The 27388-nt window shown below is 38.2% G+C and overlaps 2 protein-coding genes across 11 annotated transcripts in view; one reads left to right on the forward strand and one right to left on the reverse strand.

Annotated features, from left to right (window-relative positions):
- SACS (sacsin molecular chaperone) overlaps positions 1 to 12927 on the forward strand; it is a 59551-nt gene extending 46624 nt beyond the window's left edge. For all 3 annotated transcript variants that reach the window (XM_021379404.1, XM_021379414.1, XM_021379423.1), the window contains one exon: positions 154 to 12927. In XM_021379404.1, the coding sequence (XP_021235079.1) occupies positions 154 to 11714 (11561 nt within the window). In that variant the 3' untranslated portion in view covers positions 11715 to 12927. The remainder of the gene's footprint in view (positions 1 to 153) is intronic.
- Positions 16252 to 27388, reverse strand: part of SGCG (sarcoglycan gamma) — a 125992-nt gene continuing 114855 nt past the window's right edge. For 7 of the 8 annotated variants that reach the window (XM_021379457.1, XM_021379465.1, XM_021379439.1 and 4 more), the window contains 3 exons: positions 26045 to 26077; positions 20602 to 20725; positions 16252 to 19953 (listed from right to left, as the gene is read on the reverse strand). In XM_021379457.1, the coding sequence (XP_021235132.1) occupies positions 19780 to 19953; positions 20602 to 20725; positions 26045 to 26077 (331 nt within the window). In that variant the 3' untranslated portion in view covers positions 16252 to 19779. The remainder of the gene's footprint in view (positions 19954 to 20601; positions 20726 to 26044; positions 26078 to 27388) is intronic. The other variant, XM_021379501.1, reaches the window with a different exon arrangement.

Genomic DNA, 27388 nt, shown 5'->3' on the forward strand with positions numbered 1-27388 from the left:
TTTTAATTAACTCCTAAAAACAAGAGTAGCTTGTATCTGCAGTTCTATTTAGCAGTTTTCCCCAAAAGAGAAGTTTTGTTTCTAACTTCCAAAAGCGCTTTGTTATGTAACTGCTTTGATTCTCATGGCTTTGCCCTTTTGCTGTAATTTCAGGAAGGCCATGCACTCAGCTGCAGCTTCTGAACCCAGAAAGATTTACCCGGCTAATTAAAGAAGTTATGAATAGTGTGTGGCCTGGCAGAGACATGGTGGTACAGTGGTATCCAGGTTTGGAAGACAAAAATCACCCATCAGTTTCTTGGCTTAAGATGGTCTGGAAGAACCTCTATATGCATTTTTCTGATGACTTGAGTGCTTTTGATGACATGCCACTTATCCCTAAGACTCTGCTGGAAGAAAACCAAACATCGGTAGAACTGGTTAGATTTAGGAATCCATCACCTATCATTCTGGAAGATGAATCTGAGACTCAGCTCCCAGATTACATAGCTGATATTATTGAGAAAGTTGGTGGAGTTGTACTTAAGAAGCTGGACACTTCAATCCAACATCCACTTATAAAAAAATATGTGCATCCACCATTACCAAGTGCTGTTTTACAAATAATGGAAAAAGTGTCCCTACAGAAACTATGCAATCAAGTTTTGTCATTACCATCAACACATAAGGATGCTCTTAGGGCATTCCTAGCTAGTTTGAATGATGTAAGTGAAAAAGAAAGAAGAATTATCCAGGAGTTGCTGATATTTAAAAAAATGGAGAAATCATCTGATGAAGGTGTTCCTGTTTATGCTGGGCTAAATGGTAGTAAGGTATTACACCACACTGCCAAAATTCCACCTGGTCTAAGATTTTCTGTTCCAATAATTGACAGCAGTGATGAAGCTACAATTCGATTAGCTAATTTGCTAAAAATAGAACAGCTAAAGAGCACAGATTGCTTGAAGTTTATTATACAAGACATAAGAAGTCATTTTTATTCATACGATGAAACAACACAGATAATGCAGTGGGTTCTTGAAAATCTGACTTTTCTGAAAAATGAGAATATAGATGTGATAGATTGGCTGGCAACATTGAAGTTTATTAGGATTTCAGAGGAAGAGATAATGACAGCAAATGAACTCTTTGATCCTGAGGTGGAACTGCTGCAAAACTTGTTTTATGCTGAGGAGGAAATTTCCTTCCCTCCTGCTATCTTTACATCTTCAGATATTCTTCATTCTCTGAGACAAATAGGCTTAAAAAGTGAAGCCAGTCTTGAGGAAGGTGATATTATGAGAGTAGCAAACAAAATTGAAAGTTTGCATGCTAACTCTAACACCAATCATGATTTACTTTTAAGGAAAGCTAGAACTCTCTTGATGATTTTGAACAAATACCATATGCTTCTTCAGTCATCTGAAACAAAAACTGCCCTGAAAAAAATAAAATGGATTCCTGCATGTAAGGAAAGGCCTCCAAATTATCCAGGATCCTTAGTTTGGAAAGGAGATCATTGCAATCTGTGTTTACCACCGGAAATGTGTGATATATCTCATGCAATTTTAGTTGGATCCTCAGTCCCTCTTGTGGAAAATGTGCAGTTAGATATAGAAAAAGCTCTTGGCATCTCCACAAAACCCAGCATAAAAGCGGTCTTAAAACATTTCAAGGTGGTGGTTGATTGGCACAGCTCTAAAACTTTCAGTGATGAGGACTATTATCAGTTTCAGCATATCTTGCTTGAAATTTATGGGTTTATGCATGATCATTTAGAAGAAGGCAAAGAAGCTTTTAAAGCCTTGAAATTTCCCTGGGTTTGGACAGGTAAAACATTTTGTTCCCTCACACAAGCAGTAATAAAAACAGTACCTGATCTTGACCTCCAGCCTTATCTGCATTATGTGCCAAAAACTATGGCGAAGTTTCACCAGTTGTTTAAATGTTGTGGTTCAATCGAGCAGTTAACACCAGACCATGTTTCTATGGTCATTCAGAAAATATATCTAAAAAGTGAGCAGTCTCTCTCAGAACAAGAGAGTAAACAAAATCTTCACATTATGTTGAGCATTATAAGATGGCTGTACAGTAATCAGATTCCTGCAAGTCTTCATACACCCATGCCACTATACAGTGGCAAACTTCCTTACAAACTCGCAATGAGGCCAATTCACGAGTGCTGTTACTGTGACATCAAAGTTGATGACTTAAATGATTTGCTTGAAGATTCTGTTGAACCAATAATTTTGGTGCATGAAGACATACCAATGAAAACTGCTGAGTGGCTAAATGTTCCATGTCTTAGCACAAGATTGATTAATCCAGAAAATATGGGGTTTGAGCAATCTGGGCAAAGAGAGCCTCTGACTGTAAGAATTAAAAACATTCTAGAAGAGTACCCTTCAATTTCAGACATCTTTAAAGAACTTCTTCAAAATGCTGATGATGCTAATGCAACAGAATGTAATTTCCTGATTGACATGAGGAGAAATATGGATATAAGAGAAAATCTTCTGGATCCTGGAATGGCAGCGTGTCACGGTCCAGCTTTGTGGTCATTCAATAACTCTGAATTTTCTGACTCTGATTTTCTAAATATAACTCGATTAGGAGAGTCTTTGAAAAGGAGTGAAGTTGACAAAGTAGGAAAGTTTGGACTGGGTTTCAATTCTGTTTATCATATCACAGATGTTCCAATTATTTTGAGCCGGGAGTTCATGATTATGTTTGATCCAAATGTAAACCATATCAGTAAGCATATCAGAGATAAGTCTAATCCTGGGATCAAAATTAACTGGAGTAAACAACAGAAGAGGCTGCGAAAATTTCCCAATCAGTTTAAGCCATTTATAGGAGTTTTTGGTTGCCAGCTACCGCTGACTGTAGAATCGCCTTACAGCTACAAAGGAACGCTTTTCAGACTCTCCTTCAGAACTCAGCAGGAAGCTAAAGTGAGTGAAGTCAGCAATACATGTTACAATACAGCAGACATTTATTCTCTTGTGGATGAATTTAGCATTTGTGGTCATAGGCTGATAATATTTGCTCAGAGTGTAAATTCAATGGTTTTGAAATACTTGAAAATTGAGGAAGAGGATCCTGGAGTGGCACAAGATGTTGTCACTATTAAAAAAAGAGTTTGTTCTTCCAAAGCCTTGACTGCACCAAATGTGAGTGTTTTAAAAGAAGCAGCTAAGCTAATGAAGGTCTGCGGCAGCAGTAATAAAAAGCTTCCCACCGAAACACCAAAGTCCTCCTGTATCTTACAGATAGTAGTAGAAGAATTTCACCATGTATTTAGGCGAATTGCTGATTTACAGTCTCCCCTTTTCAGAGGTGCGGAAGATGATCCAGCTGCTTTCTTTGAAATGGCTAAATCAGGTCAGGTAAAAAGGTCAGCTGATGAACTGCCACAGAAGACAGTAGATTCAACAACCTGGCTTATATGTTCTTGCATGGACACTGGTGATGCTTTAAAATTTTCATTACATGAAAGTGGACGAAGACTAGGTCTTGTTCCCTGTGGAGGAGTAGCAGTGCTGCTGACTGAAACCCAGGATCAAAAGTGGATTGTGAAACCTAATTGCAACAACATAGGTGAAGTATTCTGCTATTTACCTCTACGAATAAAAACAGGCTTACCTCTTCATATAAATGGCTGCTTTGCAGTTACTTCAAACCGGAAAGAGATCTGGAAAACAGACACGAAAGGGAGATGGAACACAGTATTCATGAGGCACGTTATTGTAAAAGCCTACATAGAAGCTCTTTGTGTTCTCCGTGATATGGCAATCAATGGTGAGCTAGTTGACTACAGTTACTGTGCAGTATGGCCAGATCCTGATTCAGTTCACGATGATTTTTCTGTTATTTGTCAAGGGTTCTATGAAGATATAGCTCATATGAAAAGCAAAGAAGGGATAAAAGTGTTTTCTGATGGTATCTCTTGGGTTTCCATGAAGAATGTAAGGTTTCTAGATGACTCAATTCTGAAACGGACAGATGTTGGACCATCAGCCTTTAAGATCTTTCTAAAGTACCTTAAAAAAACTGGTTCCAAAAATCTGTGTGCTGTGGATCTCCCTTCCTGGGTTAAGACAGGATTTGAAGAAGCAGGATGCAAATACGTATTATTGGAGAACACTTTCTCTGAGAAGCAGTTCTTTTCTGAGGTGTTTTTTCCTAATGTTCAAGAGATTGATGCAGAGCTGCGTGATCCTTTGATGCGTTATGTTCTTAATGAAAAACTTGAGGAGTTTTCAGGAATTCTTCGTGTTACTCCATGTATTCCTTGTTCTTTGGATGGACATCCGTTAGTTACACCGTCAAGACTGATCCATCCTGAAGGAAGAGTTGCAAAGTTATATGACGCTGAAGATGGAAGATTTCCTTATGGCACCACTCAGGATTACCTTAACCCAGTTATTTTGGTTAAACTTGTTCAGTTAGGAATGGCTAAAGATGATATTATATGGGAAGACCTGATAGAACGTGCAGAGTCGGTAGCTGAAATTAACAAGGTAGATCATGCAGCAGCTTGTCTCAGAAGCAGTATTATATTGAGTCTTATTGATGAGAAACTGAAATGTAGGGACCCTAGAGCTAAAGAATTTGCTGAAAAATGTCAAACCATCCCTTTTCTTCCTTTCCTTAGCAAACCAGCAGGCTTCTCACTGCACTGGAAAGGCAGTGATTTTCAGCCCGATGCAATGTTTTCAGCAACTGATCTTTTCACTGCTGATCATCAAGACATAGTTTGCCTGATACAACCGATTCTTAATGAAAATTCCCATTCCTTTAAAGGCTGTGGTGCTTTGTCATTAGCTGTAAAAGAATTTTTGGGTTTACTAAAGAAACCAGCTGTTAATTTGGTCATAAATCAGTTAGAAGAAGTTGCAAAGTCATCTGATGGCATTACATTATATCAGGAAAATATCACCAATGCTTGCTACAAACACCTACATGAAGCAATGTTACAAAATGAATCAACAAAAACTATGATAATTGAACAACTGACAAACTGTAGTTTTATTCTTGTTGAGAATGTGTATGTTGATCCAACAAAAGTGTCTTTTCACTTGAATTTTGAAGCAGCACCGTATCTATATCAGTTGCCTAACAAATACAAAAATAGTTTTCGTGAGCTATTTGAAAGCATGGGTGTAAGGCAGTCTTTCACAGTTGAAGATTTTGCTCTTGTTCTGGAATTAATAAATCAGGAAAGAGGGACCAAGCAACTAACAGAAGAGAATTTTCAGCTTTGCAGGCGAATAATTAGTGAAGGAATATGGAGTCTCATTAGAGAGAAAAAGCAGGAGTTTTGTGTGAAAAAGTATGGTGAGATTTTGTTACCCGATACTCGTCTTGCACTTCTGCCTGCAAAATCTTTGTGTTACAATGACTGTCCATGGATTAAAGTTAAAGACACAACAGTTAAGTATTGTCATGCTGATATTCCAAGGGAAGTTGCAGTAAAGCTAGGAGCAATACCAAAACGCCATAAAGCTTTAGAAAGATATGCATCCAACATCTGTTTTACTACCCTTGGAACAGAATTTGGCCAGAAAGAAAAATTGACAAGTAGAATTAAAAGCATTCTTAATGCCTACCCTTCAGAAAAAGAAATGCTGAAAGAGCTCCTTCAGAATGCAGATGATGCAAAAGCCACAGAGATCTGTTTTGTGTTTGATCCTAGGCAGCATCCAGCTGATAGAATATTTGATGAGAAATGGGCACCGCTTCAAGGGCCAGCACTGTGTGTTTACAACAACCAGCCTTTTACAGAAGATGATATTAGAGGAATCCAGAACCTTGGAAAAGGTACTAAAGTGGGAAACCCCTGTAAAACTGGACAATATGGTATAGGCTTCAATTCTGTTTATCACATTACTGATTGCCCTTCTTTCATATCTGGCAATGATATACTTTGTATTTTTGATCCTCATGCTAGATATGCACCAGGTGCAACATCAACAAGTCCTGGCCGCATGTTTAGAGATTTAGATGCAGATTTCAGAACACAGTTCTCAGATGTCCTGGACCTCTACTTAGGAGATCACTTTAAACTGGATAATTGCACAATGTTTCGGTTTCCTCTTCGAAATGGAGAAATGGCAAAAGTATCAGAAATTTCCACAGTTCCATGCTCAGACAGAATGGTCCAAAATCTTTTAGATAAACTGCGTACAGATGGGGCAGAACTCTTAATGTTTTTGAATCATATGGAAAAAATTTCTATTTGTGAGATAGAAAAAACAACAGGAGCACTGAATGTGTTGTATTCTGTACAAGGAAAAATCACGGATGGAGACAGGCTGAAAAGAAAGCAATTCCATGCATCTGTAATTGACAGCGTAACTAAAAGAAAACAGTTAAGTGAAATACCCGTGCAACAGATTACTTACACAATGGATACTGAAGACTCTGAAGGGAATCTTACAACTTGGTTAATTTGTAATAGGTCAGGCTTTTCTGCTATGGAAAAGGTATCCAAAAGTGTGGTTTCAGCCCACAAGAATGAGGACATAACTCTTTTTCCACGTGGTGGGGTAGCAGCTTGCATTACTCATAATTACAAAAAGCCGCACAGAGCATTCTGTTTCTTACCTTTATCTTTAGAAACTGGGCTACCTTTTCATGTGAATGGACACTTTGCTCTGGATTCTGCAAGAAGAAATCTGTGGCGTGATGATAATGGAGTTGGAGTAAGAAGTGACTGGAATAACAGTCTAATGACAGCACTGATAGCACCAGCTTATGTTGAACTGTTGATTCAACTGAAGAAACGTTATTTTCCAGGCACTGATCCTACGATGTCAGTGCTGCAAAACACACCAGTTCATACTGTGAAAGACACTTTAAAAAAGTTCTTATCTTTTTTTCCAGTTAATAGACTTGACATTCAGCCAGATTGGTATTGTTTAGTGAAAGCAGTTTACAGTTGTATTTATGAGGATTTGAAGCGTCTTTTACCTGTTATGCGAGCTCCAAATGTTGATGGATCTGATTTGCATTCTGCTGTTATCATCACATGGGTTAACATGTCTACTGTGAATAAAGGTCGGCCATTCTTCGACAATTTGCTACAAGATGAATTGCAGCACCTCAAAAATACAGAATACAACATTACAACGCGTAAGACAGTGGCTGAAAATGTTTACAGACTAAAACATTTACTCTTAGAAATCGGTTTTAATTTGGTATACAACTGTGATGAAACTGCAAATCTTTACCACTGTTTGGTAGATGCAGATATTCCCGTCACTTATGTCACACCTGCTGATGTCCGATTATTTTTGATGACATTTTCTTATCCAGACTCGAATTGCCACATTGGAAAGTTACCCTGTCGTCTTCAGCAGACAAATTTGAAACTCTTCCATAGTCTCAAACTTCTGGTTGACTATTGTTTTAAAGATGCAGAAGAAAATGAAATCCAAATTGAGGGCTTGCCACTTCTTATTACCCTTGACAATGTTTTGCAAATTTTTGATTCAAAACGACCGAAGTTCTTAACAACATACCATGAACTGATTCCATCTCGCAAGGATCTCTTTATGAACACTTTGTATTTGAGGTACAACAATATTTTACTTAGCAGTGATGTAGCAAAAGTCTTTGATATTACAAGTTTTGCTGAGTTGTTATCTTCTGTGCTGCCCAGAGAATATAAAACTAAAAGTTGTATGAAATGGAAAGAAAACTTTGCAAGTGAATCTTGGCTTAAAAATGCCTGGCATTTTATTAGTGAGTCTATAGCTGTTAAGGAAGAACAAGAAGATATGCAAGCAAAATTTGATGGTGTTGTTGAAACTTTGAAGGACTGGACTTTGCTTCCAGGTGTAAAGTTTACTGTCTCAGCTAATCATCTTGTTGTGCCAGAGTGTGATGTTTTGCTGCCTCTCAGCATTATGCATATTGCTGTTTTTCCAAATGCCCAGAGTGATAAAGTCTTTCATGCTTTGATGAAAACAGGTTGCATTCAGCTGGCGTTGAACAAAATATGCTCCAAAGACAGTGCTTTAGTGCCTTTGCTATCAGCTTCTACAGCAAACGTAGATAATCCTTCAAGCATTCTGAAAGCCATACAGTATATGGTACAAACATCATCTTTTAGAACTGAAAAGTTAGCAGAAAGTGACTTTGAGGCTCTCTTAATGTACTTCAATTGCAATTTATGTCATTTGACATCTCAGGATGACATTAAAATTTTAAAGTCTCTCCCATGTTATAAATCCATTAGTGGTCGATACATAAGCATTTCAAAATATGGGACGTGTTATGTCCTCACAAAAAGCATCCCATCAGTGGAAGTAGACAGATGGACACAGTCAACTTCATCAGCTTTTCTTGAAGAGAAGATTCATTTAAAAGATTTGTATACTGTGCTTGGCTGTGTCTCTGTGGATGATCTTGAAGTGTACTTGAAACATCTTCTGCCAAAAATTGAAAGTCTGTCTTACGATGCAAAGTTAGAACATTTGATCTACTTAAAGAATAGGCTGACTAGCATTGAGGAAACTTCAGAAATGAAAGAACAGCTCTTTGAAAAGCTTGAAAGCATATTGATCATTCATGATGCAAGCAATAGACTAAAACCTGCAAAATATTTTTATGACAGGACTGTAAAAGTCTTTGAAGTTATGCTTCCTGAAAAATTATTTATACCTCAAGATTTTTTTAAGAAGCTAGAACAAATTACAAAACCAAAAAGCCAAGCTGCGTTCCTTCCATCATGGGTTACTTTTCTACGACATATTGGACTAAAATACATTATTTCACAGCAACAGTTATTACAGTTCGCTAAGGAGATCAGCATGCGAGCTAATACAGAAAACTGGTCTAAAGAAACACTGCAGAATGCTGTTGATGTCCTCCTTCATCACATTTTTCAGGAAAGAACTGATCTTTTGTCAGGAAACTTTCTGAAAGAATTGTCATTAATTCCTTTTCTTTGCCCTGAACGAGCTCCAGCAGAGTTTGTTAGATTTCATCCTCAGTACCAAGAAGTTAATGGAACACTCCCTCTTATACGATTCAATGGGGCACAAGTGAATCCTAAATTCAAACAGACTGATGTATTACAGTTGCTGTGGACTTCGTGTCCCATTCTTCCTGAGAAAGCGACACCTTTAAGCATCAAAGAGCAAGAAGGAAGTACTCTTGATGTGCAGGAACAACTTGAACAAGTTTTAACTATGCTGAATGTTAATCTAGACCCTCCTCTGGACAAAGTTATCAATAACTGCAGGAACATATGCAATATAACAACTGTGGATGAAGAAATGGTGAAAACTAGGGCCAAGATCCTGAGAAGCATTTATGAATTTCTTAGTACAGAGAAAAGGGAATTCCGCTTTCAGCTTCGAGGAGTTTCTTTTGTAATGGTGGAAGAAGGCTGGAAACTCTTGAAGCCTGAAGAGGTAGTAATAAACCTTGAGTATGAATCTGATTTTAAACCTTATCTTTACAAACTTCCTCTAGAACTTGGTACTTTCCATCAGTTATTTAAACATTTGGGTACTGAAGATGTTATTTCAACCAAGCAGTACGTTGAAGTTCTAGGACGTATATTCAAGAATTCAGAAGGAAAGCAACTGGATCCTAATGAAATGCGCACAGTTAAAAGAGTAGTTTCTGGCCTGTTCAAAAGTCTTCAGAATGATTCTGTCAAGGTTAGGAACGACCTTGAGAACATGAGGGATTTTGCCCTTTACCTTCCCAGTCAAGATGGTAGGCTAGTAAAGTCAAGTATCTTAGTCTTTGATGATGCACCCCACTACAAAAGTAGAATCCAGGGTAACATTGGTGTACAAATGCTTGTTGATCTTAGCCAGTGTTACTTAGGCAAAGACCATGGTTTTCATACTAAATTGATAATGCTATTCCCTCAGAAATTGAGGCCTCGCTTGCTTAGCAGTATTCTTGAAGAGCAGTTAGATGAAGAGTCTCCCAGAACTTGTCAGTTTGGAGCTTTATGTTCTTTGCAGGGAAGGTTACAATTACTGTTGTCTTCAGACCAATTCATCACAGGTCTTATTAGGATTATGAAGCATGAAAATGACAATGCTTTTTTAGCGAATGAAGAAAAAGCAATAAGACTGTGCAAAGCTTTACGAGAAGGTTTGAAAGTCTCCTGTTTTGAGAAGTTGCAAACAACATTACGGGTTAAAGGCTTTGCTCCTATTCCACACAGTAAAAGTGAAACGTTTGCTTTCCTAAAGAGATACGGAAATGCAGTAATATTGCTTTATATACAGCACTCTGACAGCAAAGACATAAATTTCCTGCTAGCATTAGCAATGTCTCTAAAATCTGCAACTGACAACCTGATTTCTGATACCTCATATTTAATTGCCATGCTGGGTTGTAATGATATTTACCGGATCAGTGAGAAGCTTGACAGTTTAGGGGTGAAGTATGACTCATCTGAGCCATCAAAACTTGAACTACCAACACCTGGCACTCCTATACCAGCTGAAATTCATTACACACTTCTTATGGATCCGATGAATGTCTTTTATCCTGGTGAATATGTTGGTTACCTTGTGGATGCTGAAGGTGGTGATATCTATGGATCGTATCAACCAACTTACACATATGCAATAATTGTACAGGAAGTAGAACGAGAAGATGGTGAAAGTCCAAGTTTTCTAGGAAAGATTTACCAGATTGATATTGGATATAGTGAGTATAAGATAGTGAGCTCTCTTGACTTGTACAGATTTTCAAGACCTGAGGAAAGTTCTCAAGGCAGGGATAGCACACCCTCTACCCCAACTAGTCCTACAGAATTTCCGTCTCATGGACTGAGAACAGTTCCACCTCTCTTCTCTGGTAGAGACAGCCACAAAACAACATCCTCAAAACATCACTCTCCAAAGAAGCTAAAGCCAAGCTCCTTACCAGAAATATTAAGAGAAGTGACATCTGTGATTGAACAGGCTTGGAAGCTTCCAGAATCAGAAAGAAAGAAGATTATTAGAAGGCTTTATCTTAAATGGCATCCAGATAAAAATGCAGATAATCTTGATATAGCTAATGAAGTTTTCAAACATTTACAGAATGAGATTAACAGGCTAGAAAAGCAGGCCTTTATGGATCAGAACACAGACAGAGCCTCAAGAAGAACGTTTTCATCCTCGGCTTCTCGATTTCAGTCAGATAAATTTTCATTCCAAAGATTTTATACTTCATGGAATCAAGAAGCAACAAGCCACAAATCTGAAAGGCAGCAGTATAAAGAAAAGTGTCCATCTTCCACAGGACCATCTTTTTCGCAACGCTTTTTTGTCCCACCCACGTTCAGGTCTGTTGGCAATCCTGTAGAGGCACGTCGATGGCTTAGACAGGCCCGAGCTAACTTTTCAGCTGCAAGAAATGATCTTCATAAAAATGCCAATGAATGGGTATGCTTTAAATGCTACCTTTCTACTAAACTAGCCTTGATTGCAGCTGACTATGCTGTGAAGGGAAAATCAGACAAAGATGTAAAACCAGCAGCCCTTGCACAAAAAATAGAAGAATATAGTCAACAACTTGAAGGGCTTGCCAACGATGTTCAGACTTTGGAAGCTTATGGAGTAGATAGCTTAAAAACTAGATATCCTGACTTGCTTCCTTTTCCACAGATTCCAAATGATAGGTTTACTTCAGAAGTTGCTATGAGAGTGATGGAATGTACTGCTTGTATCATAATAAAACTTGAAAACTTTATACAACAAAAAGTGTAAGAGATTTGAAGGCTTAGGTATTTTATGTGATGAGACACAAATGTAATCGAGCAGATTACTAAACATCCAAGGGGTTAAACATTGCAAAGCAATTTAGAAATATGATGCACAGAGGTCAATGGCGCTGAAGTGCTTAGAATTCAAATTTATTTAAACAAGATTTTTTTTTAAACTGAGCCTGCTGTACAAGCAAACTGTAAAACATATTTTTTAAAAATTCCAAGGAAACAGTGCAAAAATCAACTGTACGTACATTATTGTGATTAATTGGCATATTACTGAACTGCACTTTATATAACCAAAGCTTAGCTTTCTGTTAGATGGTCCTGTAATTGTAACTCCTTATTAGATTTTATTTCATTCAATGTTATGTTTCCAAGAAGGTAATATCGTTATACAATGTACTAATCCTAAGACTGGACGTACTAGGAAATGTGAGGTGGGATGAAAGTTAAAAAACTTTGGAGATAATGCTCCGAAGTATTTCTGTTTTCTCTTGTGTTCTATGGACATTCATGTCAGTTATAGTAATAACTCTTATCAGCTGGATCTGATTATGGATTTGCTGCAATATCACCTTGTAAACATATAAAGGATTGTTTAGTACCTGTGAATTGGTACGCTGTTGTAATCCTGAATAATGATACTTGACTTAACATGAAACTCCATGTCATGCATTGATTGCATTTACTTTATTGTAAAATAATTATTTAATGTACTTTTTTTTTCTAGAATCTGTCATCTTTTGTTTAAAGATAAAAATGCATGTGACTGATACAATATTGGTGACCATTATTATACAATGTTTTATGATGATTTTTTTTTGAAAACCACACACCAAAACTCAGTTTTCAGATGTCTAAATGCTTGATTTTCTTTCTTTCCTGTGTATGCCTTTGTGCGTGTACATATATATGTATATTTTTCCAGAAACAAACATTGGTAATAGTATAATTCAGTACCACATTTTTTGTGGACAGTGAACACTGTTTTTTTTTGTTACGTATTTAAAGGTACTGCAATGTAATGCTCTTATTTTGTTGTTCACTACAGCTCTAAAGAAGTCTGGTTTTTAGTTCACACTCTTTCTTTTATAGTTTGTACTACTTCTGGTAATATCATGCAGTATGTTTGACATCAGCTATTTGTAAAAAAAAAAAAAAAGATAATGTTAAAATGAAGGATAATGCTAAAAAGAAGGCTTTTCTTTGCTGGGTCAGCAACATTTAACGTGTTCATGACTTTCCAGTGACTTGCTGTTAGTATTGTTTACTTGGCAACACAGTGAAACTGTAATTTAACAACTCTGCATTAAAGAATGCAAAGAAAAATAGACAAGCGAGCTTGCAGGGCTGATAGAGCTGATTGTTGGCAGTGTTATTAAGTCAAAAGAAAAATCTTGACAAAAGCTTCATTTTCTTTTGCAAATTATAAAGGGCTTGTTCTCTGAAAAATTATGAAAAATCTTGCAATTAGTGGTAGCGGGAAGAAATTTGATGTTTGGAAAACGATGCTGCATCTGGTTGGGAAGCCCTGTCATTATTTTTGCTATTCAATATTAAGTGCCATAATTTTAATAAAAATGCAACATACTTCAGTCTAATGTGTCTTGGTTTTATAAAGTAAATTTGCCGATTATTTCAAGCTTTGTATTATATAATATGTGGTCTCTTTTAAACTAATTCTAAATAACTGTACAAATACTAATATTAAAAAGGAAAGATGCATTTTTCTTGCAATGACATTAATAATTTTCTCAAGAAATTGTACATTTTGCCTTTTTTTTCCAATAAATAGCATGTCAGTGAACCACAAAATCTCTTGTGTGCTGTGAAATAAATCAGACTATCTAGTTAATTCGCTACATTTTTTTTAAACATTCCTTTGTGACTCATTATTTTGTATATTGAGTCAGATGAATAGTTTTCAGGATAAATATAAGAACCAGAGGAAACAGTTCTCGATGTGTTCTTCAGTTTAAATAGACATAAAACATAAGATAGCAGAATGGTCTGGAAATAATAGATGAGCTGCATGAACACTTTTCCATTTTTAGGTGAGCCTTTGAGAAATGAAGCCTTTAAGGTACATGACTGCGTTTTGTAAGCTCTAACAATATTATGAAGCATTAAAATGGCTGTGCAGAACTACTAAGCTACTGTGTTAATTATATTGTGTGTATTATCAGGTGCTGATGCTGTTACAAAGAAAATAATCTCAGATCTTAGGAATCTAACTGGTCTGAATTAAGTTTAAATGTTGAAACAAGATGAGCAAGAAAACCTGAGTGCCAAATTATTTTATTGATGGTTTGTTGCCATCCGTAAGTTGCAACAAAATTTACATATGGATGCAGAAAGACATGGAAGAGAGGATGACTGAATTGGAAGTTTCCATTTTCATTTGCTTAACTCCTTGAGACAGCCTAAATATAGAGGCCTGATGGAAACCGTATTGTGAAAGAAGTGGGTTTCATAAGTCCATATTAAAGAAGCGAAACAAAAAAATTATGCTTCCTTTTGGCTCAACTGGGAGCCTTGAGAAATGTGCAATATTCCTTAGTTTGGCATGGATGCCATGAACACTGTTGTGGGATGATTCTTAGGGTAGAATTAAATGTTAGCAGGCACGTGTGTTGCTCTAAAAGTAATGCTTCCTAATTATTTTGATGGAAACCACAACATACACAAATAACACAATAACACTGTTTAATAGAGCAAATTCTCAACTACAAAACAATTTTTCAACATAGTCACCACTGTTATCTATGCATTTTTGCCAGCGATGAACAAGAGCCTGCATGCTGTGCTTGTGAAAACCTGTACCAGCAGAGGTAACCTGCTGTTGTGACTGCTGAAATGCACCCTCCACCACCTCTCTGTGCTCACATCCACTGTTCGGTGTCCATAAACGTTCACCAAGTGTCAATGAATGTCAGTGGGTGACATTGTTTCTGCATGGAGGAACTCAGTGACACACCTTTGCTTCATCAGTAGCAGTAGCTTCATGTCAGAGGCCATTCTGTCAGACTGCCCCTCTGCTGCCGTCTGTCACATGGCAACAACACGTAGTGGGATACTGTGGGAAGGTTCAGCCTCTACTGCCATACCACCAACATCCACCTCTGATGTTGTAGGGCAACATCATAAAATGGGAGCCATTATTTTAATGACTTCAGTATCTAAAGGGGTGCTACAAGGAAGAAGAGGACAGACTCATTAGTAGGGTCTTTTGTGATAGGACAAGGGGAAATAGTTTCCAACTAAAAGAGCAGAGATTTAGACTGAATATCCGATGAAGTTTTTTACAGTAAAGGTGTTGTGGCACTGGCACAGGTTGCCCAGAAAGGTGGTGGATGCCCCATCCCTGGAGACATTCAAGGTCAGGCTGGACGGGGCTCTGAGAACCTGATGGAGCTGTAGGTGTTCCTGTTCATTGCAGAGGAGTTGGACTAGATGGCCTTCAACAGTCCCTTCCAACTCAAACGATTCTGTGATTCTATGCCTTTTGGAACAGCCCATGTAGGTGTCACAAAAAGTGTATTTTACAAGTAATTCTGCAGATTACACAAATTCACATGAGCCAAAAGCCATTTTCAGCTAAGTATATGTCCAGATGCACCTTCTGTGTTTTTTAGAGCAGCTATAGCAGTCCTGTACCCTAGGATTACCATTTTGAGGTATAGGAAGGATAACTTGCTACAAGAAACTTGACTGAACTGTCAGACAGTGGCTTAAATCTAAGGAACTTTGGATTCTTGGCAGATTTGTTGCTATGTATCTTTGTGTGAAAGTTTCAAAACTTTTTTTCTCAACAGCATTAGCAGCTATTTGAAAAAGGATTGTTCACTTGCATCACTGACAAGAAAAATACTTTTTAATAAATAGATTTTTGAATATTTGTGCTCAAATCCTTATCAAAATAAAATTGCAGTGTTGCTTTAAAAAGTAGGATTTATTTAAGAACTATTAATGTATTGTTTGCATTCAGTTGGTACTTGAGTTGCTTTAAGTGATATTTTAATGAAATCAATTGTAATTGTTCCAATTAATTAAAGTAAAAAACGGCCGTGCCACCTTTAAGATTTCGTATTGCCAGATCTGAACACTTTGAGGATGGCTGGATTGGTATTTTGGACCACTGACAGAAGTAATAGTTTAAAAATAAACTTGACAGCCAAAGTAGATGTTTTCATTTGAGGAAGATATTTTTGTGACATTGAGTTGTTATTTTTTACCAAACCTGTTCAGCTTTTCTTTGGTTTGCTTTCCAGGTGATTTAATTCAGTAGCACTGGCATAGTATTTTGTTTACTTTTACCCTGTACAGATGAAGACAAAGAAACTCTAGATGAGGCTCAATGAAGCCTAATTGTAATGCATAGTCTAAATGCTGGGAAGTTGTGGTCAAGAATCACTATTCCTATTTTTAAATAGTGTACATTTCACATTCTCGGAGTCTTGGGAAGATAACTGTGTTTAAAAAATGATAACATTCATTTAGGGTGAGTTTCATCTGAACACAAAAGGAGAAGCAGATTTTTCAAAATGTATAAAGTTTATTTAAGAACTCAGTTTTCAGTTAATTCTTGCCATTTCTTTTTGCATAAAGCTCTATAAAAAGATAGACAAGCGTAAATAATGAAGAACTAAAATGGAAACACAGAGGGCTGGGTCTGGGCAATTATCAGTAAGTATTTACTATCATTTGGCCTTTTTAATTTTCCAACATGTAGTAATCTTCACCAGCTACAATAACTGCCATAATTAGTTCTTTTTTTTTTTTTTTTGAAGGGGGGGGGGGAGGGAATTATGCAACAATACAGTTCAGAATGCTGGGTGGTATTTTTTTTCTCCATTTGTTTAACACTTCTGAAAATAAATCAGAGAAGTGCCTCATCTTGATTTCCTGTGCTGTAATTTTCTGTTGGTCTCTAACTATTTATTAGAGTTTGATTCAAGCAGAAACAGTAATCTTGAAGTATTTAAAAGTGATGGTAAGTTGTCCATATGGAGATATTAGAAATGATGATTTAGTGATATATGAACTGCAATGACTTTAACAATTCCGATAATGGTGTCAACTGATTATACTGTGATAACGTTAGCATAAGCTTATTTTCTTCACTAACCAGAATTAAAATAAACCAAAATGTTCTTCGGTGACAAGAAATTGTTATCCACACTTTAAAAAAAACAGTAGTTTTTCCACTTACAATTTAGAAAACACAGTTATGTTTTCAATGTCAATTTTGTAGCACAACAAAAACAAGAATTGAAGTCTAAAATAACGGAGAGAGACAAACAAGCTAGATTTGGATAATAGCCCAGCCCAGGACACAACAGATCTCTGCACTACTCAGGATTCACCTCTGGACTTAGGCAAGTCAAAAAGCATTCTCTCCACAGAAACGCAGTAGTTACTTCAATGTTTAACTGAGGTGTCATAATGCTTAGTAGCGTTACTTAGCCAGGGAATGGCACGCCAGTTTTCCTAGGTATACACCACAGCTTCGTAAATGTTAACTAAGGCAGAGAAATTTCAATGGACAAAGTTGCAAATGAAATTGCTTCCAAATACGCAGCATTTTAGGCAGTAGGTTACTCTTGTGAAACATGGAAAGGCTGGATTCAGTCCCCTGCTCTGTATTAACTGGCAATTCATGTTTGAAAATGTGCCCACAAAGCAGAAGCTTAAAATGAGTAACTCAAATTGCTATATTTTCATGGCCCGCAGAATAGGCAGATTGTGAATAACACATTTAATTTCAGTCTCTGGCTAAAATTTAGAGGTTTAGTCTGGTAGATCAGAAGTTTGGTACCACATGCAAGTGGATATATGGTCCTTGCTGTCAGAATCGTAAGTATGAGGAAAACTCAGATGTCTGCAACTAGATAGTGACTGAACTCTCTGAGGACTTTAGCCTCTGTTTCACTGTTGGACTACTTACAGACATTACAGCCCTCCGATTTTCTTTTAGCAGTGGAATTTGCTTTTACTTACACAGATTTTCCATTCAATGAATAAAGTAAGGCTACTCATAATTTGGTCTGCAAGAACTTGTATGGGGAGCTGTAACCACCTAAACCGACTTTAAAGAAATGCCAGAGACCTATTTCTGTTAAAGCCTGTTTCAGTTGAGGGCTTAGTTGCATTATTCAGTAGTAGAGAAATATTCCCCTCTTTAGAGACAAGAGCCCTGGGATCAATACTGGAGAGAGATCCCTAAGCTCGGGCAAAAGGAATTTGAGACATGGAAGCTGTGTGGCTTCCTGCTTCACCCTTAGGCATGATGTTAGCAATCAGAGCACTCCCCACAGAACATGGGAGACCTTGATTCAGTTGCCTCCTTGGCCTGAAGGGACCCAACATTTCAGCTCTCACGTCTCCTATTTTTCCCATTGAAGCTCTTCTAGTTTGCATCAATTGCTGAGGGCTCCACCCTGCTAATGAAGGGTAATTTCAGCATTGTACATTACCATCACTGGATAAATTACAAAGACAGCCCTTGAGGCAGGGACTACCCAAAGCTTTACCTCAATATGAGTGGATACTGTTAACTGGGGGCTTTTTTTCCACTCAGTCTTTTCTCGGTGTCTAGGATCCTAGATCAGCATTGGTTTCTCCAACCCTCCAGAACAGCCAAAGCACCAAGTGTAAAAAATGGCAGTTTTGCTCATTCTTTTGTTCCGATTCTCCAGCCTTAAAGATGAAGCTTCTTTTCTGTGAACGATGGGTATTCTGTGGTTTAATAATTATTATGGTTTAAAATCTTTCTGTAAACAGACTCCAAGGCACTATGTGATAGCAGCTCCTACTTGGGAGAATATCAAGGGTATACAAAACAGCATCAATGGCACTGAAATACCTTGAGATTATTAAATACAAATTCTGCTATCTGGAGGTGTGCAAACAATTTATTAGTGTTCAGTGCAACACTGTACAGGGGAATGAGTCTGCAGTCGTGTTTCTCTCCAAGGTCAATAAATAGTTTCTCGGCTCTGGTGAGCATTTACTTGGTATCTAAAGTCCTAATGTAAAAAGAAAAAAAAAAAAAAAAGAGTAGTTTTACTCTCCCCATTTGTGGTGGAGTCCCACTCTGACAGCATCAGAGATATCAGTCAACAGCTGCAGATGGAAATTGAATAGTCCTCATAACTGAATCCCGTGGGCTGCAAAAGGATTTTTTTCCCCCACCGCCCAAACAATTCCTTGCAGCAGACAACGTGGAGCCACATTAAGGATTATTTCTGTCGAGCTGGCAGAGCAATTTGCCTTGTTGAATTAGCATGTCCTAAAATTAAAAAGGCTTTTTTAAATGAGTGCGATGGTACAGGCAGTGTAACTATTGCTATTATAAAATATACTGACATACTTCTCTTCAGTGAAAAACTTTGAAGACACAGGAGGGTGTAAGTAACTCCTGGAACATTTGCATTGGTTAGTTTTAGGTGAATCTTAGTAATAAGCAAATCAGCATGTAAGTTGCCAAATTAAAATAGAAAGCTATCAACAAATTCACACCTTTTACACAAGACTTATACAAATAGCACATCTTTCATATTTTGTGTTATTGCAAGAACAAAATTGCATAGACCTTTTGCTGGCACTGTCTGAATTCCCCCAAAGAATGCTTTGTTTTATCAAATAGTTCAAGTAGTTCACTCAATTTAATATAGCCCACTAATACAGTAAGTGTTTACATGTAGTGAGAGAAAAAACCCACAGAGCTCAAAAATATTAGCAGTTACATAATCATCTGACTGAATAATAGTTCAGCAAGAAAATACTCCTTTTATTGTTCCTTACGCTCTCTGTCAGGCTGTTTTCAAAGTGTGACTGCCAGAATGTATCATCAGAGTCAAGCTAACTCTTCTGAGGTTGAAATGCCATTTGTGCTCTTCTTCCCCCATCACCCTGTAATCCAGAGTTGTAGACACAGGATTGTTTCCTAAACAGCAGTACTTTTGTTTTTAAAATTCTGAAAATTCTGTTTTCAGTAGATGCTCTTTAGCAACAATATAAAACCGGGAATTGCGAGGGCATGTGCTGGCTGTCATCGTGCTTCATTGGCAGACCCGGCTGTACTCCTGGCATGTGGAACCCAGGCCAGCCACCGACAAGTAAAGTTTTCCATCTGGGCAAACGCAGATTTCATACAGTCCCTGGGACACACCGGGTCCTCCTCTTGTACCCTCGGGCAGCTTAGGCAGTCTCACCGTTTCTGCATCGAGCAAGAGCTGCATGGGAGCAAGCAGGACAAATGAGTTTGTTAAAGATAATGATGCACTAATGTGTGCCATAAAAACAAACTGATTTGCTAAGGCAGTTCCATGGAATCATAGAATCATTTGAGTTGGAAGGGAGCCTTAAAGGCCATCTAGTCCAACTCCTCTGCAATGAAGAGGGACACCTACTGCTCCATCAGGTGCTTAGAGGCCCGTCCATGACCTTGAATGTCTCCAGGGATGGGGAATCCACCACCTCTCTGGGTAACTTGTTCCAGTGCCTCACCACCCTTACTGTAAAAAACTTTTGAGGAATAGATGTGAACACCTTCTGCAGAGCCCTGAGGCTTGTTCAGTGGTACTGGTGCTGGGGCTCTGCTCTGGCCAAGAACCTCTTGGATCGCTGCATCCAGGCACTATGGAGCAGCTGAGTGCAAGCAGGATCTTATTAAAAGGCATTTCTCTAAGTTAATACAGCATTATATCAATTGGTACTATTATTCGATCTCAACCATAAATAAATGTCTTCTCATTGGCAACATTAATTTTATATCCTCTCTCCCAGTACCTCAGGAACTTAATTAGCAGAACTTGAGAAAAGATTTGAAGTTATCCATTATCACCAACCACAGCTGCAGAAACAGAAGGGCTTGTACTCACAACGCCATCACTGCTGTGCAGTTTGATGTCCATCTGGGAAAGAGCTTCAATATTCCCTGCTTGCGCTTTGATGTTAATGCCTCTTGGTGCATCCATGCTCAGAGACCGAGTTGGTGACTCCAGCCTGAAAGCAGAAGGAAATCCAAAGTAGCGCATTCTCAGACATCCCTTTTGTTTGAGAAGTAAGTAAACTTTGAACAAGCACCGCACGGATCTCACGCAGAGACACAATAAAGATGCAGCTGCTTTCTTCTTCAGGCAGACTCGAAAAAGTAGATGATTTAAAAACACCAAAGTATTCCAAATGAAAAACATAGCTGAATTCATAATACAAATGTAAGGTACTATTTCAGAGCTAGCTTCAGATTATTTCAATATCACTACTTTATTAAAACTCATTTTACATTTAATATGTTTTCATTTGTGAGTATATAAAACAATACAATTAGTACAGTCTTTAATCACTGAGAGTTTTGGCATTGCTGCCAGTCAGACTGATTTCACTCCTCGTGTACGTGTTATTTAACTAGATGACACCTGAAACTTAAAAAACAGCAGCTTAGCTTGAAATAAGAATTACCCACTGTAGAAGTTGCACCTCTCGGTGCCAGCAGATGGCAGGAAGGCACCGTGCAAGCTCAGGCCTCACCTCTGCAGGGCAGCTGTGCAGGGTGAGCTGCTTGCCAAATAGTTAAGGCCTCGTTTCTTCAGGATTCTAGTATCATTTCCACAGTAAGTAGCAAGGATAGGAATAGTAATTCAAAATCATGACAAGGAAAGAAAAAGCCCAAGCTCTGTTGAATGTTATGGGACTACAGTGGTGATCCCAGTTTGCTTTACACCTGTATTATCCTGTCTGTTCTGTTCATTCCTTGCACACATACAGAATAAGAGGGGCTGAGATGTCACAACACCTCTGTTGTGATCTGTGTACAAGAGCATGAGCACAGGTCTGTTCTGCATCAGACTTCTGATACACAACTAGTAATCTTTAAGATTTGTCTTTGTGATTTAGCAAATTTTATGTCTTCTTGCTCTAGATCCTTATAGTTATACATTTGTGAAAAGGGAACTCGGTGTTCCTCTGTGTGTGATTTACATGGGAGTTCTGCTTCACAGGAATGTTTTTCAATGCACATTTTTCTGCATTGTATAATGAAAAAATGATGTCTGTATTTTCAATATTTAAAATTTAATATATTTTCATAAAACAAGGTCAAGGTAGTTGTGTATAACAACTTTTTTTTTTTAGTTCCTGCATAATGCAACTATTTCCTTAGTTTGTTTTAGGAAAAAGCAATAAACATTGAAATTGCTCATGTTTTTTTGTAAAGAATTTCATCTACATAAATAAACTTTATGTAGACATGCATTTTTTCTATTTAAGGTCTGTTGCATATTAGAAGGAGGTGGACTGGGATACATTTTTGCAGAGCATATCAGATCTGGAGTTTGAAAAGCAATCAAACGTCAGAGACATATTTTTTACCTTCTATCAAACATAATGCTGGCAAGAAGCCTACAGACTACAGAAGCAGTTACAGATTTATGATATGACTTACACGTCATTTAGATTACACAGCAGGATTACATGTGGCATGTTAATCACAATCCCAAATTTCTGCTGTTTACATGGATCCTATTTCTAACTAGGGAGGACTTGCCTAATTAAGGTAGTCACTGGAGCTTCTGGGCAATGGAAACTGCAGTGCAACTCGAACAGTGATTTTAAAGCCCTTTGAAAGTCTTACGTGGTAGACTTTAGCAAAGGCAACAGTCAGTAACAATCATGAGGCATTTCCTCATACAGCTGTCAAAGACTCAGCGTCGCAAATGCAGACTTAATAAAAGGGAAACAGGAACCTCTTGTTAAAATTACACCCTGGCTTGTATCAGCAACAGTGCAGCCAGCAGGAGCAGGAGGTGATTGTCCCTCTGTACTCAGCACTGGTGAGGCCACACCCTGAGTACTGTGTTTGGTTTTGGGCCCCTCACTACAAGAAAGACATTGAGGCCCTGGAATGTGTCCAGAGAAGGGCAACGAAGCTCCGAGTGGTCTGAAGCACAAGTCTGATGGGGAGCGGCTGAAGGAGCTGGGATTGTTCAGTCTGGAGAAGAGGAGGCTCAGGGGAGACCTTATCGCTCTCTGCAACTGCCTGAAGGGAGGCTATGGTGAGGTGGGGGTCAGCCTATTCTCCCAGGTAACAGTGATAGGATGAGAGGGAATGGCCTTAAGTTGCACCATGGGAGATTCAGGTTGGATGTCAGGAACAATTTCTTCAGAGAGTGGTGAGGCACTGGCACAGGCTGCCCAGGGAGGTGGTGGAGTCACTGTCCCTGGAGCTGTTCATGAAAAGGGGAGGTGTCACTCTGGGTGAGTGACTGAGCTGACTTTGAATATCCCTTTGCAATGAAGGGCACGGGACTTCATCAGCCCTTAGACATGAACTTAAAGTCACCTAAAATTCTTAACTGCTCACAGCCTTGAGGCACTTGGTCAGTGGAGGACAGGTTCAGACTTCTCCTGTGAGCTTCACGGTCTGGGGAGCACAGCAGTGTAGGAACCCATGCAGTCTTGGAAAGAGATGCTGCAATATGAAAATATATGAATAGAGGACTGGTAGTGTTTTAAATGGCCATTAATAAGGCAAAATGGACTTAGTGACCTTAAAGCTGGAGGAAGTTGCTCTGCTCTGTGTATGGTTTGGGTCAGTTAGGAAGCAGATACACAACCGTGCACAGATAATGGCTGAAACAAAAATGTCAAGATCTTTCTGCTAGGAAATAAAAGGAAGAAGAGAGTAGAGGAGGCTGAGCAAGAGGCAGATATGCATCCCTCAACATTCTTGGCAAAACAGAAATTGTTTGCTTGCAAATGTGGCAGGACTTGCAGGACAGATGGAAGTCTTGGAGTTCATGGTCCATTCGTAGTATTTGAATTCAGGTGGCAGAATGATGAGGGAATGTATTTTTACCAATCACTTTATATTTTTTACTATTACCTTTTTATTACAGGCATATAAATCACATTTAATAGAATGGAGTGAGGATCTTTTTCATCTGGAGCAATTAATCTTTGTAATGTGCTGTTCTAAATGAGACATTTGTCACATCTGTGTCTCATTTGGGATGATGGACACAGGATTCAGGAGTAGCTGCTGGGTGCCACAGTTGCTGCCAGGGGTGCATGAGCACCTGATGCAGTGCACGAGGAATGGATTGGGACCATACAATATTTGATGCCAAGGACCTGACCTGCATTGTATTGTTCTGGGGTGTGCTCTGGACTCGCTGTAGCCTGGCCCTGTAGTCTGAAATCCCAGAAGAATGGGAGCACAGCTTTCAGGCTAGTTTCTAAAACCCATCCTGTTCATGTGCTCCAACCAGTTCCATGATGAGGACCAAGATGTGAGGATTGTGGGCAGCTGGGAGATTTCCCTCAGAAGTATGTTCCTAATTTGAGTTGAAATCTTCATGTAGATTTAGGTATGAAGTGTGAAGCAAAGGAAAAAAAAGAGGGATTATCTTTAAATTATTAAGAAATTAACATCTCTAGGGTCAAAAAAGTAACCTACAGAAGATTCTGTGGGCTTAGTTGGCAGTGATTCTCTCCATGTGTCTGCTTTCAGCTTTGCTCTTTCATTAGTCTGACGGCAGTCTAATTCACCAGCACTGCAGCCAGACGCTGTAGCCAAAGCATACACTAGTTACACAGGAAAAAGAGACTGTTAATAGTTTTAAGTGGAATTATTTTAAACCTTATTCTCTCTTTATGAGGAAGCAGGATTTCTACTGACATGAGCTGGTGGAAAATATTTTCTAAATTAGAGCTGGAAAGGTGAATAGCAAGCAGCACACACACACTGATGCCTGATGCCAATTCCAACCCATTTTCAGGTATCTCCCAGCAATGTGACGTTTTGAGACCAGGCAAGTGAAGAAGGTGATCAGGATGTAGGAAGAATATGACTGCCCACAGCCATGGATCTTGGTGTTCTGCCCTGTGGCTTTTGGTTGTTTGCCAGCAGGTCCAAAGGCAAAGAAGGACAAGACAGCAGGACTGAGCTCTCAGTCTCAGAGTACGCCTCTCTTCTGTCTTGTTTTGTTTTGTAAAATTATTTCTGTTGGAATGTCTCCTAAAAGTACATCTCTGTGCAAACACGAAAGATGACTTTCACAGCATTTTCCAAAAACTGTATATATAGTAAGGACATGGAATTATTAGTATTCAACAAAAAACTGTTAGCTCTTACTGAATGTCAAAAAATACAAAATAGTAATGACTCATTAAATCTTCCCTGATCATTTTCTGCACAGTAATGGAATCACAGCTGTTATTTTGTCAAGCCTTGGCACAAAATTCTGATTGGACATAACTACTGTAAATCTTTCAAATGCAGACTGACTTTTTTTTCCAAAAATATTCCTCACATCACATACACTGAATTTCTTCATTTAAAGGTGGAATGATTGCTTCCTACCTGAATGACACTGTATTCTGTATTCTTCCATTCACTTTGATACTCAAAATCTTAGTGTCACTGATTTAAACTAAATGAACTGTAATGAACAAAATTTGACTGAAAAACAGCATCCGTTTTCCCCAGTCAAGTCCATTACTTGGTCAATGGTTATATTATATCATCTCAGTTTTTGTAACGTAGTTTAAAGAACCCATTTTCCAAGAGTTATTGCTGCTGGGAGTTGTCTACATTAGCACACACATTTGTTTCAATAAGACTGATGTCAGTATCTACAGCTCTCTTATACTGTATCCCAAGTTAGTCTATCATTTACACCACAATAAAATGTAACATGAAAATCAGGATGAAAATAAAATTACAATTATTTAAAATGAAAAAAAGAAGATTTTTTGTGTTGTTTTTTTATCGGCTTCTTCCAAGTGCACCTGGATGTTTCATTCCACACTAGTTCACAGGAAAACTTAAGACAGCACAAAATGCAGCTTAATAGTAGGAAAGTACTTCTAACTCTAGAACGCCAAAGCTAATACTCCTCCATAATAACATTACTATGCCAGTCATAAAAAAGTGAATCACCAGTATCTTGGGAAAATATAGAGAAGATAACTGATAATATCAGAAGGAAAGGAATGGGGTACAACTGAATTCAGAGCAAGATACTATGAAGGTGCCTGTTTAGAGCTGTGCATTACATACATTGGAAATGTGTTAGAGAAAAAATTGGCTGGAATGAAGGAGCTATACATAAATCAAATTTTTCTAGTAATTATGAAACTTTTTTCTTTAACTTTAGTGACACTAGACTGCAAAATCATGGAAAAAACAGTTCTAATTTGTTTTTAACAGTTGCTTTCTTTCTCAAGTCTTTTCAGCTTACTGGTTAAATGCATTACTGAAAATGCCATTTTGGGAAGTCTACCATTTAATCTGCATTTACTTGGGAAAATCTCAAAACGTACCAGGCTTTGCTGGCAGTCTGTAGCATCTCTGACCTGCAGAAAATAAACACGAATGCACATTGTAATGCACTGAAACATCTCACATACTTCAGTTAGAGCAGAGCTACCCCGAAATAATTACACAAGGATATAGTAGGTTCTGCTCTGTCCAGTAGCCTTCTTTCTTAGGATGATAATGCTATTATCATCTACACACACGCATATATATATTAAGAGTCCAAATGTGTGAAGCACCAGCAGTTTTTGGATAATATTACTCAAGATAAGCTATTAATAGAAACACAGGAGTTTTGCACCGCTTGTGTAAAATTGCTGCAGGATTATCACTTAAAATTTGTTCATGTTCATTCCCTATTGAAAATAACATTGTCAGATATTTATATCTAAAATCAACAAGGTGTCAAAGTATGGTTACTAAGCTTAAAGATGGCCTCTCAAAACAAACAAACAAACAAACAACCACCTCTATGATTTTTAGCAAGTTAGAAAGAAAAGGCACTTATTTTAGGTAAATACGATGGTGTCATAACTGTCCCAAAAAGACAAAGTTCATTCTAGCGTGGTCAGGGCATCCAAGCTAATTATTACCTTGGAAAGACTCATTACCTCATTGCTGATAGCAAACAAGAGCCAGTAATTGGCAGCATCTACTAGTCCTGTTTACAAGGCTATATAAAAAATGATTAATAATTTTAATTAGTTCCAGGAATATAGGGTTACAAGTGGAAAAAGCTTCCCTCTGGGATTTGAATATGTCCCAGGATGGAGTGTGGTCTTGTTACATCCTTGTTTCTCATGGTGAATTTTCACTTCTTCAGAGGTTAACCAGACACAGCACAGTTGCTAAGTGTGTGATACCTCTGGACAAATGTAGTTGCCTATAGTAACAAGGATAGGCCATTTCCTGTGCACCCTTCAAAATAAATGGAGAGAAATAGGCACTCTAGGGCTTAATTCGTCCAATCTATTTTAGGTGTCTCTCTTGGAATAAAATGTCTAATTCCTTAGTAATACTTGTTGCTTTCCACAAGGAAGCGATGAGATCCAGTGTCTGTAGATGCACTTGAGATGTATAAATGGGTTGAGATCAATTCCACCTGAGCTATCTCTCCAAGCAGCTGTAAACCACTGGAGCCATAACCCAGGGATATTAGCCTCTCTGAGGAAAGAATTTATGTGGGTGGTTCATATAGAAGCCTACTGCATATAAAACTATCAGAGAGCATCCAAAGGAGGGCTACAAATGTGGTGAAGGGTCTGGAGGGCAAGGTGTGTGAGGAGCACCTGAGGCCCCTGGTTTGCTCAACCCAGAGCAGGCTGAGGGGAGGCCTCATGGGGGCTGCA

This window comes from Numida meleagris, chromosome 1 (assembly GCF_002078875.1).
Source record: "Numida meleagris isolate 19003 breed g44 Domestic line chromosome 1, NumMel1.0, whole genome shotgun sequence".
Lineage (NCBI taxonomy): Eukaryota > Metazoa > Chordata > Aves > Galliformes > Numididae > Numida > Numida meleagris.